The sequence below is a fragment of the Enhydra lutris genome, unplaced genomic scaffold (assembly GCF_002288905.1).
Source record: "Enhydra lutris kenyoni isolate GAN:26980312 unplaced genomic scaffold, ASM228890v2 scaffoldscaffold8, whole genome shotgun sequence".
Classification (NCBI taxonomy): Eukaryota; Metazoa; Chordata; class Mammalia; order Carnivora; family Mustelidae; genus Enhydra; species Enhydra lutris.
In genome coordinates, this window is record NW_019154092.1 from 8112118 (window position 1) to 8128910 (window position 16793).

General features: G+C 34.5%; 1 protein-coding gene across 4 annotated transcripts in view; it reads right to left on the reverse strand.

Annotated features, from left to right (window-relative positions):
* Nucleotides 1-16793, reverse strand: part of LOC111142405 (ankyrin repeat domain-containing protein 12) — a 128511-nt gene that overhangs the window by 79346 nt on the left and 32372 nt on the right. For all 4 annotated transcript variants that reach the window (XM_022495472.1, XM_022495470.1, XM_022495471.1 and 1 more), the window contains exon 3: nucleotides 4421-4568. In XM_022495472.1, coding sequence (XP_022351180.1) covers nucleotides 4421-4568 — 148 coding nt within the window. The remainder of the gene's footprint in view (nucleotides 1-4420; nucleotides 4569-16793) is intronic.

Genomic DNA, 16793 nt, shown 5'->3' on the forward strand with positions numbered 1-16793 from the left:
AGAGCAGAACAACAAAAACATCTCAGTCCCTGATGGCATTATTGAACTACTTATACCAACTCTGGACTGCTTATGCTTGGTAATGTAATCTAATTATATTAGATTAAAAAAATCCAATCTGTTTAAGCCAGTGTTAGTCAGTTTTCTGTTTTAATTAACATATCAAACTGATTTTATATGTTATGTCACTTAAAGATCACAGTTCTCTGAAGATGGTGTCTCATGCACTTTATAGATGAGAAAACCAGAGTTATAAAGGGCTCAAATTTTTTGGCCAGGTCTAACAGGGAACTGAACAGGGACTCAACACTGGTCTGTCAGACTCCAAAGCCTCTGATAATAAACACTATGCTATAATTTACCTCTATTTTAACTATAATTAACTTACAAAAGCTAAAAGTAAGTGATAAAAAAGCTGTAGGTACAAGGAATAATTTGTCTTCTAGATAAATAGTTGCTTCCACAGGTGCAATAAGTCACTCTATATATTAGCACCTTAACATTTCATGGGACAAAATTTATGGGAATTCTCTGATAAGATAGGACAGCATGGAATAGATACTGAAATGACAATAAGCAGATATATTAGAGATTTGCTGAAATAAATAGTAGTAGTAGTAGTATGATAGTAGTATGATACAGCTGTAAGGATCCATGACATCAAATTATGCTCTAATTCTCCCCCAAATTTTGTCTAGTCAAGCAATTACTTTTTTTTTTACAGTGTTAAATTTTTAAAAAATAAGATTTATTTGAGGGGGGAGGGGGAAAGGGAGAGAGAAAGAATCACAAGCAGACTCCATGCTGAGTGCACAGTCCAATGTGGGGCTTGATCTCATGATCCTGAGACCATGACCTGAGCTGAAATCAAGAGTTGGAGGCTTAACCTAATGAGCTACCCAGGTGCCCCAACAGTTATCTTTTAAAAAATTAATAAATATTAAACAATTAAGAATTAGGAAGTTTAAGACACACCAAGGTATCTCAAAATAAAGACTATGAATGACTTATCCTGGCATTATTGCTGATTTTGGTAACCACTGAGCCTTCTTTGAATAGTATGAGTATCTTTTAAAAAAAAATGTGTTTTACAGAAATAATTATGCTCATTTTAAAAATTCAAGCCATACAAAAAAACAGAGAAAGTAAAAATGCTCCCAAATCCTGGAAATAAAATATTAACAGAGCATTATTCCAAGCATCTCTCTAATATATACAAAAAAAAAAGGAACTGGCAGGGGATGGGGGGGGAGTGATTGATTTATATACAAATAGAAAAATATATGTGTACTATTTAAAAATAAAAAGCTGAAAGATTTATCTTAATCCAACGTAAGAGAAACTAGGGCACCTAGCTGGCTACTCTTGATCTCAGAGTATGAATTCAAGCCCCACACTGGGCACAGAATTCACTTAAAAAACGGAAACAAAGAAAGAAAGGAAGGAAGGAAGAAAGAAAGAAATTGCTTCTCCACTAAAAGATATATCATATACTAAAATATAAACACATAAATTTATGAAAGAATTTTAAATAAAGATTAAAATTTTTAAGTAATTATTTTTAAAAACTATGTATTTCAGTTGTAGACAACATCAGTTATTCCCTGGCTATAAGAGATAAGGTGAGTAGCATTGCTAACATTTTCTCCTTATTCCCAATTCCCTACCTCTTTTATTTAACCTAAGTCAGGGTTTATATTCAATATTTACATTTTTGTTCTGGGCTCATAATACACCCACTAGGTTTAGGCTTAGTTCAACAGTGAAACAGTCTTTTAAACAATCTTATCTTTCAAGATGTATGTTAATATATGCCCTGGGTATACATAAATACAAATATAAATATACAAAATATGACTCTTAATGCAATCAAACAGCACATATTATTTCATAACTTATTTTTAAATTCTGTATGCTATGAACATTTTTCCATTTCATGTATTGTTCTACAAGGTTATTCTTAAGAGTAAAAGTTGTATTTCTTCACTGGATTTACCATAATTGAACAAACTATTACCTAATACTATTTTCCTGGGTTTATTTTTGCCATTATAAATGAAGTAGAAATAAATGCACACAAAGATAATTTCCACTGTCATCAATTACTTACATAGATTAAATCCCAAAACAGAGAAAAAGTCAAATGTTAGCAAACTTTAGTTTCTATAAATGTTTTCATATTTACCTCCAACAAAATATTCCTATTATTTTAGACCAACTAAAGTAAGTTCCTATTTCTGGCCAGTGACCATCTGGCACTATTTAGGCCAACAATTTAGTCAGTTGTTATATATTGTATTTCTTTACTATGGATAAATTTTTAAGACATATTTCTTTGCCAAGAGCAATTCTATTGTTTTCAACTACTTGCTTTTATCTTTTTTCCATTTTCTCATTGTTTTCTCTTCACATTTCAGAGACCTTTAAATACTAAACATATTCAGAAACAAGGATTATCATTTATGTTGTAAATATTTCCCCCTTTATATCTTTATAATTTAAAATAATCATTTAAAATATAGTACATTTTATAAAAAAGATCAATGTCAAATGCTGGGCTTAGTGCTATAATTATCTTTCATATGAAAAATACCCCTTGATGATTACTTTGGATTCTACATTATTTTTTTAATTATGAAAATAAGACAGATGGATTGTAAATAAGACATTTTGCTTTGGGCCTGGGGAAATCCTTATTAATGCTTTGAGGTGTGTGTGTGTGTGCACATGCAAATCTAAAGCCTACATCTACTTTTTATGAAAAGTTATAAATTTAGCCTAGCAAAAATATGTTTAAATCCACTAAAATCTTGTTTAGTGTTAGCATATAACTTTTCCAAAAGATAAGTAAGAGTTTGTTACGAAACAACCTTAATGAGAGAGAGCTGCAACATTCTGCTACATTCAAGTAGTGGAAAAATTGTAGCAGGGAAAAAGTATATAATCTAGTTAATAAAATATGAATTAGATTATGTTTATTCAGTGCTTAAACTTTGTGCCTTCCTAAATAACATTTTCTCCTTTATTTTACAATAAACAAAAGACAAATAATCTAGCTGATTTGATAACAAGGTTCTCATGGGAAGTTTATTATTTTGAAATCTTATTTACTTCTAAAAATATATTAACATTCTTTGAATTTATCTAAATCCCTTCTTCAAGTACTAGGAGAAATATCACTGTCACTGGAAAACAAAAACTGGTTAATGCAAGTACTTTAAAAATGACAGACAAAAGGACTTCCAGGGAGAAAATATGAGAAAAGTTAAATCCTATCTATCTAAAGGCACATTATACACCTTCTCAGCTAAGTGATCAACTAATTGTTTGAGAATACTGCTTAAGGATAAGGAGTCACTCTTCAGGAAAAAAGACTGACTCTCTAGACATCAGTGTAACTTAAAATGAGCAAAGCACAAAATATCTTAATCACTGCAAAAAACAATTTTAAGGATTAAAAATGCCATGTTTAAGAAGAATTTCTAATTCAAGCTAAGAGAGAGAGCAAAATACACAAAAGGAGGCCTACCTAATTAAAAGCTTATGATAAAAATTAAGGACTTTCTAAAGCTATATTAGCATAGGGCACTTCAAACATCTTTATAGTATTTTCAGATTCCAGAGTCAAGATCATTTCCATACTGATGATTAAGATGGCTAGGAAAGTATAAGTAGAATAAAATCTCTGTACATAAACTCAGATTAGGACATTTCTTGTGAGTGAAGCTGAACATTCTTAAAAACAGTTCACTATTAGTACTTCATGCACGGGATAAAACAATTATGATAAATACATAACGATCACTGAAGTTTATATTAGTTTCAAGAAATAATTAGTTCAGGGTACAACACAATCTAGTGATTTAGTAAATAGTCATAATGACATTTTAATCTATTGTGAATAACTGGGACTGACTAATGTCAAGGATGATTCCTGACACATGAGAGTTTTGAGGAAAAAAGTACCATGAATTGGGCTTAAGAGGTAAATCTTAGTAATTTTTTTTCAGGGTGGGGGAGGGCACATTTTGGATTCACTTCTGAAGCTAAAATGCCTACACTGTTTTCTCTGGTGGGGTCAATAGCGTGTCCACAAAAATTCAACAACTTTTTTGCAACTCTAACATATCCTATGCTATCACAGTAAATCTTCATCACTGAAATGCTCCCCAGGAAATTAAGTTCTGAAAGTGGTAAGAGATCTGTAACAAAGCTGAGAGTAAGCAAAGAAGCAAACTGTTGTTATCTGATTAGAAATCACGGTGGGTGAGAAATGTATCAATTTCTGCCCCAAAATGGTGTATCTGACATACTGAAATATCACTATTTCTCTATAAAATGGGTGCAAAGAGAATGTTATGAAGAAAATCATAGGAAAAGAATGATTAAGATTTTACCAGAGAACAACAAATTATTCTACCTGTGTCTGAATCTCGTTCTTCATTTCTTGATGGACTAATGGTAAAAGGAAGTTTACGTTTCATGGATGATTTCTCTTTCATCTCCTTGCCCACATCACTTCGGTCAATTTTTGGAGTTTTACTATATGATGCAATCTTGTCTTTACTCTATTAAAAATCAAATATGAATAAAGTTGTAACAATATTAGCTAAGCAATACAGTATTAAAACATTTATGAAGAAAATTTTCAAATATATACAAAAGTAGAGACGTATTATAAACCACTGTCTTCAAGGTATTCAAGACCCAGTAGCAACAAATTCAACATTAATTGTCTCACACTCTCCCTGCTTTTACTTAAGGACAAAATTTTAAAATAACAAAAAAAAAACGAAGTATCTTGAATATAATAAAACTCTGTAAGTGTACTATAGATGTTATCATCAACGAACAAATACATAAATATGAAAAAGTGATTCTGGATATAATTAAACATATTGTGCTTTGTTAATATCCTGTGCCTACCCATTCAGGTGAGTATCCTACCTTCACAGTCTACAACCATTATCAAGTTCACATTTATAATCCAAATATCTGACACGGCACTGCACATATAAACTGGGCTATAATGATTCCTTTGTGAAAAACCTGCTAGATACTAAGAACTAAGCCATATCACCTTAGCAGGAGAGCTTAAAAGAATAGTGATATGGGTGGCTCAGTCAGTTAAGCATCTGCCTTTGGCTCAGGTCATGATCCTCGGGTCCTAGGATCAAGTTCTGCACTGGGCTCCCTGCTTGGCAGGCAGAGAGTCAGCTCTCCCTCTACCCCTCCCCTCTGCTTGTTCTCTATCTTTCAAATAGTAAAATATTTTTTTAAATAGTGATATGATAATAAATGATATAATAATAATAGAGACCCTCAGAAGCCAATTACAAGTAGACTCAGATTACAGAAGATACCAGCTCTCAACCCAAGACAGAAAATGAAGGAAGAGGGGGGAAGAGGAGGCATAAAATATTTAACAGTGCTTTTTTTAAAAGTCAAATTTAATCAATAAAATCAAACCCCCAGGGGAGTTAATAAAAAGTTATCAAAAAATACTGTATTCATTTTTATACTACCAAAAATTCAAGAGGCCTGGAAAATAGACTATTCTCTTGGAAAACGTACATTACTAAATATTGGCTCATGAAAGAAACGGAAAACCTGCACAGACCAATGATCACAAAGACCGTAACTCCATAGCTAAAGATTCTAAGTTTAAAAAAGTACCTAGCCCAGAAGATTTTAAGAGAGATTTAAAAAAATTCAAGGGACAGATATTTCACATGTCATGGAGATAATACTACAGTATGAAGGTATGATAAAAAGCAACAATCCATCTTATAAGTCTGAAATAAAACTGATACCAAAGGGAATACAAGACAGAAATTATAAACTAAATTGCTCATGAAATAAACACAAAAACAAAATATCCCAAATAAACTGTCAAATCAGATTAGTGTCTTAGAATTTAGAAAGATAACAGATTATAATCAAGCAGGGTTCACCCAAAGAATACAAGAATAGTTCATTATTAGAGAATCACTTAAGACAATTTACTGTATCAAAAGATTTTAACTATACAATGATCTTAACAGGTGACAAAAATAACATTTTGACAGAGTCTACATTCATTTTTGATAAATCTATTAGCAAAATCAGGAAGAGAACGTGACTTCCTTATATCTTAACTGGTAAAGATTACTGAAGAATAACAGCCTCGTATTATTTATTTCTCAGTTATAAAGTTAAACCTCTTGAGCTGTTTTTCCACTTCAGCCAATAATATCGAGTTTCACACGCATGTGAAAGTTTATACAGTTGTTTTAAAATGCAGGTTTATTATTACTCAGGTACAGTGAAGCCAACAGATAAGGCGAACACTGCTACTGAAAAGACAGTTTGTTAATCACAGTTCTCAAGAAGGGACATGCTATGGGACGCCTGGGTGGCTCAGTTGGTTAAGCAGCTGCCTTCGGCTCAGGTCATGATCCCAGCGTCCTGGGATCGAGTCCCGCATCGGGCTCCTTGCTCAGCAGGGAGCCTGCTTCTCCCTCTGCCTCTGCCTGCCATTCTGTCTGCCTGCACTCGCCCCCCCCCCCTCTCTCTCTGACCAAAAAAAAAAAAAAAAAAAAAAAAAGAAGGGACATGCTACACAGGGCCACAAAGGGTAGCACCAAGGTGGGTGGGTTGGGAGGCAGGAGGAGAGAAGGGAAACATGGGGAAAAGCTTTTATTGTGGTTTCCTCAGGAAAGAAAAGGCAAGGCAGAGTAAGTGGCTCAGGATTGGCTCTTCTGAGTAATGTCGGCCATTTCTGGGCTATGGGTGCTGTTTCTCTTACTGTCTGGTACCCAGCTCTAGTGTGATTTATTTTGTTAGGGCAGCGGGACAGTGGCCCAGAGTGGGAGAGCTGGATACAGATGGTAGCTGGGTTTGGGCTCTGGTTGGTCTGCATATGAAATGCTTGTCATAAGAGAGTTGTTTACTATCTTTGGGAACTGGCTAGCCCTGGAAGTAGCAGTCTCCCCTGAGTCAGGAGGCCCCAGATGTCAAAGCAACAGAAATAAAGAGGCATGATTAATACAAAGATTAACCAAAAAAATTCTAGAGACTTGCCTTAGAAATAGGAGTCTTTGTTATTAATAAAACAATCTAAGAAAAACATGAAGATATCCCTTTTCCCTTGCACCTGTGTAAGTAAAGATACTGTTCCGAGCCATAGAACAAGCTAAAAGAAACCAATTTGATAACGTTAAGTGAAAAATGTTCACAAGAACATACTGATCACACTCTCCTCTGCAATATGGTGATTAGTGTGAATATTTGTAACTGCTACCAACCAGTTCTGTTCTATGTAAAATAAAAATTAATTCTCAGAATTATTACTTGAACAAAGGTTTTCGTGAGACTCTTCAACACTTTAAAAATTATTTTCTGATCTGGGGAAAGAAACTTTGAAAATAAATAGTTATGTCCAATTGTCTTAAAATTTTTATATTACCAAATGGTATTAATACTCTATCAATCCAGGACCAAATCACTGGCACATTTTTCTTCCATATCCATGACACAGAAAAGTCTAGGAGTCTTAGATTGTTTTAAAATATTTTAAGTCTCTTTCATTTATGTTAATGCTATTCTTTCAGTAACATACAACAGCTGCCATACACAGTAATGAAATCAATGTAAACATCTGGGGCCTAATATACGTTAATAACTCTCAGCTAATATATACTATATTATAATATAGTATATATTAGCTATATATATAAGCTAATAATATACGTTAATAACGTATATTATAACAAAAATAAATGGCCAAGATGAGAATGACCTTCTATCACTGTTACTGTTAGACAATATACTGGTAGCTTTTACCAACTCAGTAAGATGGGAAAAAGAAGAGATAAAAATTTACCGCTTAAGAAAACAATAGAAAATAGAAAACTCTTGAAGGACACAACCCAAAATATGAAGAGCCATCTGTAGGTAATGGCATTACTTGTGTGTTAGAATTCTCCATGGCTCTCTTGCATATCTTAAAAAGAGGCACTAACTCCCTTTGTTCTGGACTATCCTTTTCAGAACATCTATATGGAGAACAGCCTTGGAAGGTAGCATCTCCCCCTGCAGCAAAGGGCAGATCTGTTTAGTCTTCTGTATAACAAATAATTTCTCCCTTTAGGGGGAGTAAGTCAGGTAGACTTACCATCCTTTATAAAATATTTGGGGTTCTCCTCTCCTGTGCTGCAAACATCTGCAACCCCCACCCCCGTCCCGCCCCATATCTGTAGTTGTCACCTGACTCTGCATCCCCTTGTGGGAAATAGGGCTCCGGTTACGGGCACAACTGCTGATAGATAGCTACTGCTATTGTTATGAGAAATTAACTTTCTTTTATATCCCATTCAAAAGTCTGGTATCTCCTGCCAGCATCCATGAAACTGATTAGCTTTCAAGTAGCATAGGATACAATACAATCTCAGATTCTTGATGGTTTTTTAACAAGGCAATTTCTATTTCATTATTCTTCTATGTATTTTCTAGTCTTTCTACAACATGTATTATATTACTTGAGTAGTAAAATAAAAATTTCTCTATTATCACTTAGATATAAAATAATGAAGGTCTGAATTATGTTGATGAAAAAGATAAGACAGCTACTTAGCAGATTAAATGATTAATATCCACTCTCACACTTCATGAATTTAACCTAGATTTTAGATTTTCATAGAAAGTTTTATCAAAGATTTTTTTTTTTACAAATTATAAATACTAACTTATTGCTGAAAACAGTACAAAATAATTTCTAAACTAAATCAATGGGAAAAATGCCACAGATTAGCGCTGAAAGGATAAAATACTTGAATTATGAGCAGACATTTCTGATGAACTCCTATTGTGATATTTAATGAGGTAATGAAAACATCTTAAATTAAATGTATATTGTTATACAATGTGATTATTACTTTAAATTATGCTCTACTTAAGCACATTTAAGAAATTAAATCTTGGGGCACCTGGGTGGCTCAGTGGGTTAAGCCACTGCCTTCGGCTCAGGTCGTGATCTCAGGTTCCTGGGATCAAATCCCACATCGGGCTCTCTGCTCAGCAGGGAGCCTGCTTCCCCCCCCACCCCTCTCTCTCTCTCTCTCTCTCTCTCTCTGCCTGCCTATCTGCCTACTTGTGATCTGTCAATAAATAAATAAAATCTTTAAAAAAAAAAGAAATTAAATCTTGGTTCAGGTCATTTTATTAAGGTAGGATCTCAAAACAGCAATAGTTTGTGTTATATTAAACTATAAATAAGGTTTCTATCAGAACAACTGTATATCATTTCCAAAACTGTATGGAAGTTTAAAAAACTCAGAAGCTTGAGGCTGGCTTCAAGGCCACTCACTCACTAAGTTAAGTATCTATTTAAAACTGAAAAAAATCACTTTCAACAACAGCTTCCAAGACAAGCTGATCAGAAATCATAAAACATGGCAATGAGCAATACCATGCACACTGCCTCAGAAGTTTCTGACCCTTACCCAAATAAACAAGTATGTGATCTTGAAAAAGTATTGAGTGACTGAACAGAGAGATTGAGAAGTTACATTTATCACTTCGAGTAAGCCAAAAATTAATAAATAAAAAACCTAATAGTCTGTATTATTCTTCCGATTTACTGTATAAATCTAATGATTAGTAAGAATTCTTAACTTACCAAAGCAATGCTTTTAATAGAAGTATGTTAGTGAAAAGTGTTTTTTGCTAGCTGTTTCTACACTTTTATGAAAACAATGCTTAGCCATTACTGTAGATTTAGTGGCAGCTTTCAAAAGATACATACAGAGTACCTAGGAAGAATAAAAGTTTTAACAAGTTCAGCCATATAAATTCAACCCCCAAAATGATATCAAGCAGTCCAGATGCAATTTCACAAATGCAACCTTTACTATATTCAAACATGTAGAAATAAAAGTTCTAACCGTCTCCTCAAATCTAGCACTGCATTCTGTCCCTACAACTCTACTGAAATTACTTTTACCAAGCAAAGTCATTTTTAGGTATCTCAACTGAAAATCCAATGGCCTCACCTTTGTTAACCTTTGTGGAATGTGGCATACAGACAGACTCCCTTAGCTATTCTCTGCTTAGCCTCTCCTGATTCTCTCTGTCCTCATCTCCTGTCTCTTGATGACTCTTAAAGGATTTGAATTCCTCAGGGTATATCTCCCCCATTCTCACTCCACTCTCTTTGGGTGACATATCCATAATGATAAGGTTACTTTTCTACCAATCCTCATATATTTATCTCCAATGAGCTGTTTTGAGCTCTGGATTTATATCGAACTGCCTATTAATACTTCCAGTTGGATGTGCCAGTGGCCAACCCAACAAGTACAAACCAAACATTCTTTTCAAAACAAGCCATTTCCTTTCTTGGATTCTTTCTCAGGGAATAATAATTCAATCAACCTCAGGGTGGACGCAGATTACTCCTTCTACATACTCAAGTTTAATTCATTCAGCATCTTTTAGATCTGCCAACTTCTACCCCCATAGCCACTGTCCAGACTGCCTTTGCTTGGATTTTTAAAGTAACACTAACTGCTCTCTACCATGGCCCTTCCCTTTTGACTCAATGGCTACAGAACAAATTTCAAGTTCCTTGGCAAGACACATAAGGCCATAATGAACCAGCCCCTGTCTAATCTTCATCTCCTACCCTCCATCATCCACAGGCTACATCCTAATTTTATATGTACTACTGTAATGTTCAGATTCATGTCTTTTTTACACCTTGGACTGTCCCTCTGCTTCCACTTTCCTGCTGGCCACATATTCATCCATCCTTGAGAATGCATATTTTCTATTGTGAAACCATCCCTGAACTCTCTACAGCTGACTGCTTCTCTTTTTGTCCCATCATTGTACACTCAATACTTCCGTTTTGTCCCATCATTGTATACTCAGTACTTCCAATAATGTGCTTCATAAAATGGTAGAGCAATTCTCAAAGTATGGTACCTGAGACCATTTCAGAGCATCTGCAAGGTCAGAAATATGCTCACAATAATCCTAAGCTGTTACTGCACCTTGGTCATTCTCTCAAGAATCCATACCAGAGTTTTCTAGAGCCGACATGACAAGTGATAATCTAAATATACTGCATGCAGAAGCAGATGAGAATTTGGTAGGCTTCTGTTAAATCAGACATTAAAAGCCATGTGCAAAACAAAGGACACTTCTAATATTTTTTGTTTTGGAATATATTGTTGTTTTCCATAAAAATATATGTGTGTAAATGTGATGGTTTTACTGGTTTTATTTATTTATTTATTATTTTTTAAGATTTTATTTATTTATTTGACAGGCAGAGATTACAAGTAGTCAGAGAGGCAGGCAGAGAGAGAGAGAGAGAGAGAGAGAGAGGGAAGCAGGCTCCCTGCTGAGCAGAGAGCCCGATGCGGGGCTCGATCCCAGGACCCTGGGATCATGACCTGAGCAGAAGGCAGAGGCTTTAACCCACTGAGCCACTCAGGCACCCCAATTTTACTGTTTTTTTAAACTAGTTAATATACATTTAATTAATATATTTTTAAACTATTTTATTTAACTTATTTAACTATTAACTAAAAATTTTAATATAATTTTTAAACTAGTTAATATACATTTAATTAATATATTTTTAAACTATTTTATTTAACTATTAACTAAAAATTTTAATATAATTTTTAAACTAGTTAATATACATTTAATTAATATACATTTAAATTAATTAAAATTAATATACATTTAATTTTTTCTCAGTTCAAATTTCTGATATTGTAAATACCTTTTTTAAAAATTTTTTTAAAGATTTTATTTATTTATTTGACACAGAGAGAGAGAGATCACAAGTGGGCAGGAGGCAGGCAGAGAGGGAAGGGGAAGCAGGCTCCCTGCCAAGCAGAGAGCCCGATGTGAGGCTCGATCCCAGGACCCTGAGAACTATGACCTGAGCCGACGGCAAGAGGCTTAACCCTCTGAGCCACCCAGGAGCCCCTCATATTGCAAATATCAACAGATATACCCACATATAAAAAAGCTTTTTGGATTATTTCCTCCCTAAATTTTATTTATTTGAGAGAAAGAGACAGAGAGAGCACAAGCAGGGGGCGAGGCAGAGAGAGAGGGAAAAGCAGGCTCCCCCATGAGCTGGGAACCTAATGTGGGGCTCAATCGCAGGAGCTGGAGATCATGACCTGAGCTAAAGGCAGACGCTTAACCATCTGAGCCACCCAGGCACCCCATTTTGGGATCTTTGATTATGCTGAAGGGGTCCTGAGGGCAAAACATTTCAGACAAACAGAAAGATTATAGTTAAGAGTCTTCATAAAGATTTAAATCATGCCTTAACCACCTTTTGTTTTATTCTTACGGTCATAAAAGAGTACATAACACACTAGGAATCCTATATAAGGTTTGTTAGATAACTCTAATAATGAAATCATTCTGCTTAAGATTTGTCACATCTAGTGCATTAAAATACATTTGGGGGAACCTATCTATGGTGGAGCGAAGATCCTGGCGACTTACCTCCCCAAGAAACAACTATAAATCTAGACAATTGTCAAAAACAACCACTTCGAGTCTCTAGAAATTGAAAAAAGCAAACAAATTGAGAAGCATTTTTCCCCTCAAGAATAACAGCTTAAGTATGGATAAGAACAGTGAGTGTCTTTGGTATTCTTGCCTGGGGAATGCTTTCATTCCCTGGCTGATGCTTAGCTTGCATGAAGTGCTACTGGGGTGGGGCTGGCAATGAAAGCAGCGTCTCTGCCAACGGAGACTGTAACTTGAATTGGTATAGAAGGAAAAGCCCACACCCAGCTGCACTGTTTATAAAAATAGCAAACAGGGTAGGAAACAACTGGAAGGGGCACAACACGTAATCCTATTAGCCTAAGGTTGTAATTTATATATCCCTCACTGACTGGGAGACTGTGTGTACACACAGAGGCAATATGGGAGGGCCCAAGTTCTCTACATATCCTTGACTGCACACAAGCAAAGGGAAGACCTGGATGAGCCCAACAGAAAGTAAATGCCAGGGCAAATTTCAAAAATGCCTGAACGCGGGGACCTATGTGGCTCAATCATTTAAGTGTTTGCCTTTGGCTCAGGTCATGATCCCAGGGTCCTGGGATCGAGCCCTGCACTGGGTTCATTGCTCAGTTGGGAGCCTGCTTCTCCCTCGCCCTCTGCCTGCTGCTCTGCCTCTTTGTGCTCTATCAAATAAATAAATAAAATCTTAAAACAAAACAAAACAAAAATGCCTGAATAATAAATGCACTCCCCAACACATAGGCGAATCTGCCAGCAGAAGGTGGAAGTCTTACTGGCTCCTGGTATTTGAGTACAACCTCTGACCAATCAATTGCTGCTGACTAATCTACACAGACACAGGCATAACCCTGTGGAAGCAAGACTGAAAAAGAAAAAGAAAAAAAAAAATGGATGCCAGTGGTTGAGACAAATACTACAGATAAATTCCTAACATTTGTTATAAATAAATTAAAAAACTCAGCAACAGTTACAACTTTCAGGTGGGAAATAATGAGAACCAGAATTGCAGGACTGCTATAGTATATGACCTAAATTGTCCAGTTTTCAATAAAAATTAAGACATACAAAAAAGCAAGGATGAAAGTATTCAGTAGAAACTCTCTAAGCCCAAATACTAGATTTGACAGTTACTATAAAGAAATAAAACATTTAAAAAATTAAGGTATGACAAAAATGACTTATCAAATAAAAAATACTAATGAAGAAAAATTACAAAAAGGGCCAAATGGAAATACTGGATTTGAAAAGCAATGAATGAAATTGTATTAGAAATGTTCAAAAGCAGGGGAGCCTAGGTGGCTCAGTGGGTTAAGCCTCTGCCTTTGGCTCAGGTCATGATCTCAGGGTCCTGGGATCGAGCCCCGCATTGGGCTCTCAGGGAGCCTGCACTCCCCCCATGCCTGCCTCTCTGCCAACTTGTGATCTCTGTCAAATAAATAAATAAAATCTTAAAAAAAAAAAGTTTAAAAGCAGATGTGAGATGGAAAAAAAAAAATCAGTAAATTAAATACTCCAAATTTCATGAAAACTAATTTACAGATATAAGTAGCTCAAGAAACCCCAAACAGAATACAGGGGAATCCGAAGCATGTGACAGTCAAAGAGAGAGACGCAATGAAAAAAAAAAATCATCTTTACAAGGGTATAAAACAATAGCTGACTTAGTAGAAACAATTAAAGCAAGAAAGTAGGGTGATATTCATTTTCTTTTAAAAAGTCAACTAAGAAATTTATATCCAACAAAACTGCCCTTTGAGAAGTCACCAAAGACCACAATTCTATAAGTCAATTTGTATGAAACATCCAGAATATGCAATTCCACAAAGACAGAAAGTAGATTAGTGACTGCCTTGGCCTGTGCTAGTTGGGAAATGAATGAGGAGTGACCACTGGTGGATAGATGGGGGTTTCTTTTTTGGGTGAAAATGTGCTAAAATCAATAGTAGAGATAAATGCACAACTCTGTAAATATACTAAAGACTATGAATTGTACACTTTAAATAAGTAAATCATATGGTATGTGAATTTTATCTCAATAAAGCTGTTTTTAAAATATAGCAAAACCAAGATATTCCTAGAGCAATGAAGACTGAGAAATCTAATCATGGCTAAAGATCTGTCCTATAGTAAATACTGAAATTCTTAGAGACTGCAAGGAAATAACAACCAGACAGTAACTTGAGTCTAAAAGAAGAAGAAATTAAGAGTGACCAAAGTGGTAAATTGGTAGGCAAAGAGAACTGTATGAATACATATTTCTCCTTTCTTATTTCTTTAAAAGACTGAATAAAACTGTAACAGTCTATTTTGGGGTTGATAACAAATGTTGTTGAATCTATAGATAAATACACCAAAAAGGGGGAGGAAATGGAGCTGTACAGGAACAAAGCTGCTATATTTTACTAGAATTCAGTCAATATTAACTTTGACTAGTTAGATGCATATTATAATCCAGAGAGCAACCTCTTAAGATTACAATTCAAGAGATCAGAAATTTAAGAAGTTTAAGAAATCAGAAATTTAAATAGTACACTGAAAAATATTTAGAAAAAGGCAGCACAGATCAGAGAAAAACAAAAAAAGAATATGAAACAAAAGAACACAGAGAAAAATGGCAGATATAAAACCAACCCTATAAATAATTATATTAATTGTAAATGGATCAATCATTTTAATCAAAAGGCAGAGATTACCAGTACAATCAGGCAAGAAAAAAAAAAGTATCTATATTGGAAAAGAAGTAAAATTATCTTTATATGGAGAAGACAGGATTACATCTGTAGAAAATCCTAAGGAATCCACAAATTTTTATAATCAATAAATGAATTCAGTATGGTCACAGAATACAAAGATCACTATATAAAAATCAACTGTATTTCTTACACTAGCAATGAAAAATGCATAAAGAAATTAACTAAAATAGCATCCAAAAGAGTAAAACACTAATAATTTAGCAAAAGAAATGCAAGAAAGATTTATACACTAAAAACTATAAAATATTGCTCAGGGAAACTGAAGACCTTAATAAACAGAGATATTCTGGGGTGATGGACTGGAAGGGATACTGTTAAGACGTTAATACTATCCAAACTGATCCATTCAATAAAATCCCTATAAAAATCCCAGTAGGTTTTTTGTAGAAACTGACAAGCTAATCCTAAAATTTGTCTGGAAATGTAAAGGACCCTGAATAGCCAAAACAGTTTTTGAAAACAACAAAGTCTGTAAACTTAAAATTCCTGACTTTGAAAGCAGATATGAGATTGACTGGGAGTTGGTGTGGAAATAGGGACTGAATGCAAATGGGCATGAGGATCATTTAGCAATGAAGGAAATGGTGTAAACTGGACTGTGATGATGGCTGAACAACTTTATAAATTTACTAAAAATCACTGGATATTACACTAAATGATTGAATTTTAAGGGTATATAAATTATACCTCAATAAAGTGATTAAAAAAAATTTGTGTACAAATGTATTAATATTTGCCAAAAACCGGAAACATTTCAGATGTCCTTCAATAAGAAAATGACTTAGGGGGAAAAAGACTTAAAAGAAAAAACAAAAAAACAAAAAGGAAAATCCAAAGATAATGTATAAAATTAACTAGATAAAGGGGAGTGATACCAGTTAGGAGACAATTGCAGAAATCTAAATGAAGGTTTTGAGGGCCTAAATTAAATAGGAATGAAGAAGGATGGACATAAAAAGAATCACAAGTCCTTGGCAATGACTAATAATAAACAACAAAAACTATTAACATTTACTAAGCACATAGTATGTAACAAGTATTGCATTAGGCACCATATTTAATGCCATTTCACCGTCACAACAATTCTCTGAAGTATGTGTCCTCCAATAGAGAGAGAGACACTGAGGCTGGAAAAGTTGTAAATTTATCCAAGGTTAACACATGGAAATTGGAATTGCTACTGTGTATGTGTTTTTTGCTACTGGGGGTCAGGAGGTGGAGAAAGAAATGCCAAATGATTGTGAGGTCTTGGATTTTTTTTTTTCCCACACTATTTCAATGATTATTTAAGTAAATATGCCACATTAGTAACTGTGTTATCTCAGCAAATGAAAGACAACCTCTTTCTTAGGAATCCAATTTATTCTAAAGGTTTTAGATAAACGGTTTGGATTTATCTGGCATCCAACTGCTTTTTATTTTATGGGTAATTACTAAAAATACTAAATGGGGAGTTTTTCCCAATTTCAAAAGAGTCAACACATCTTTAGTATA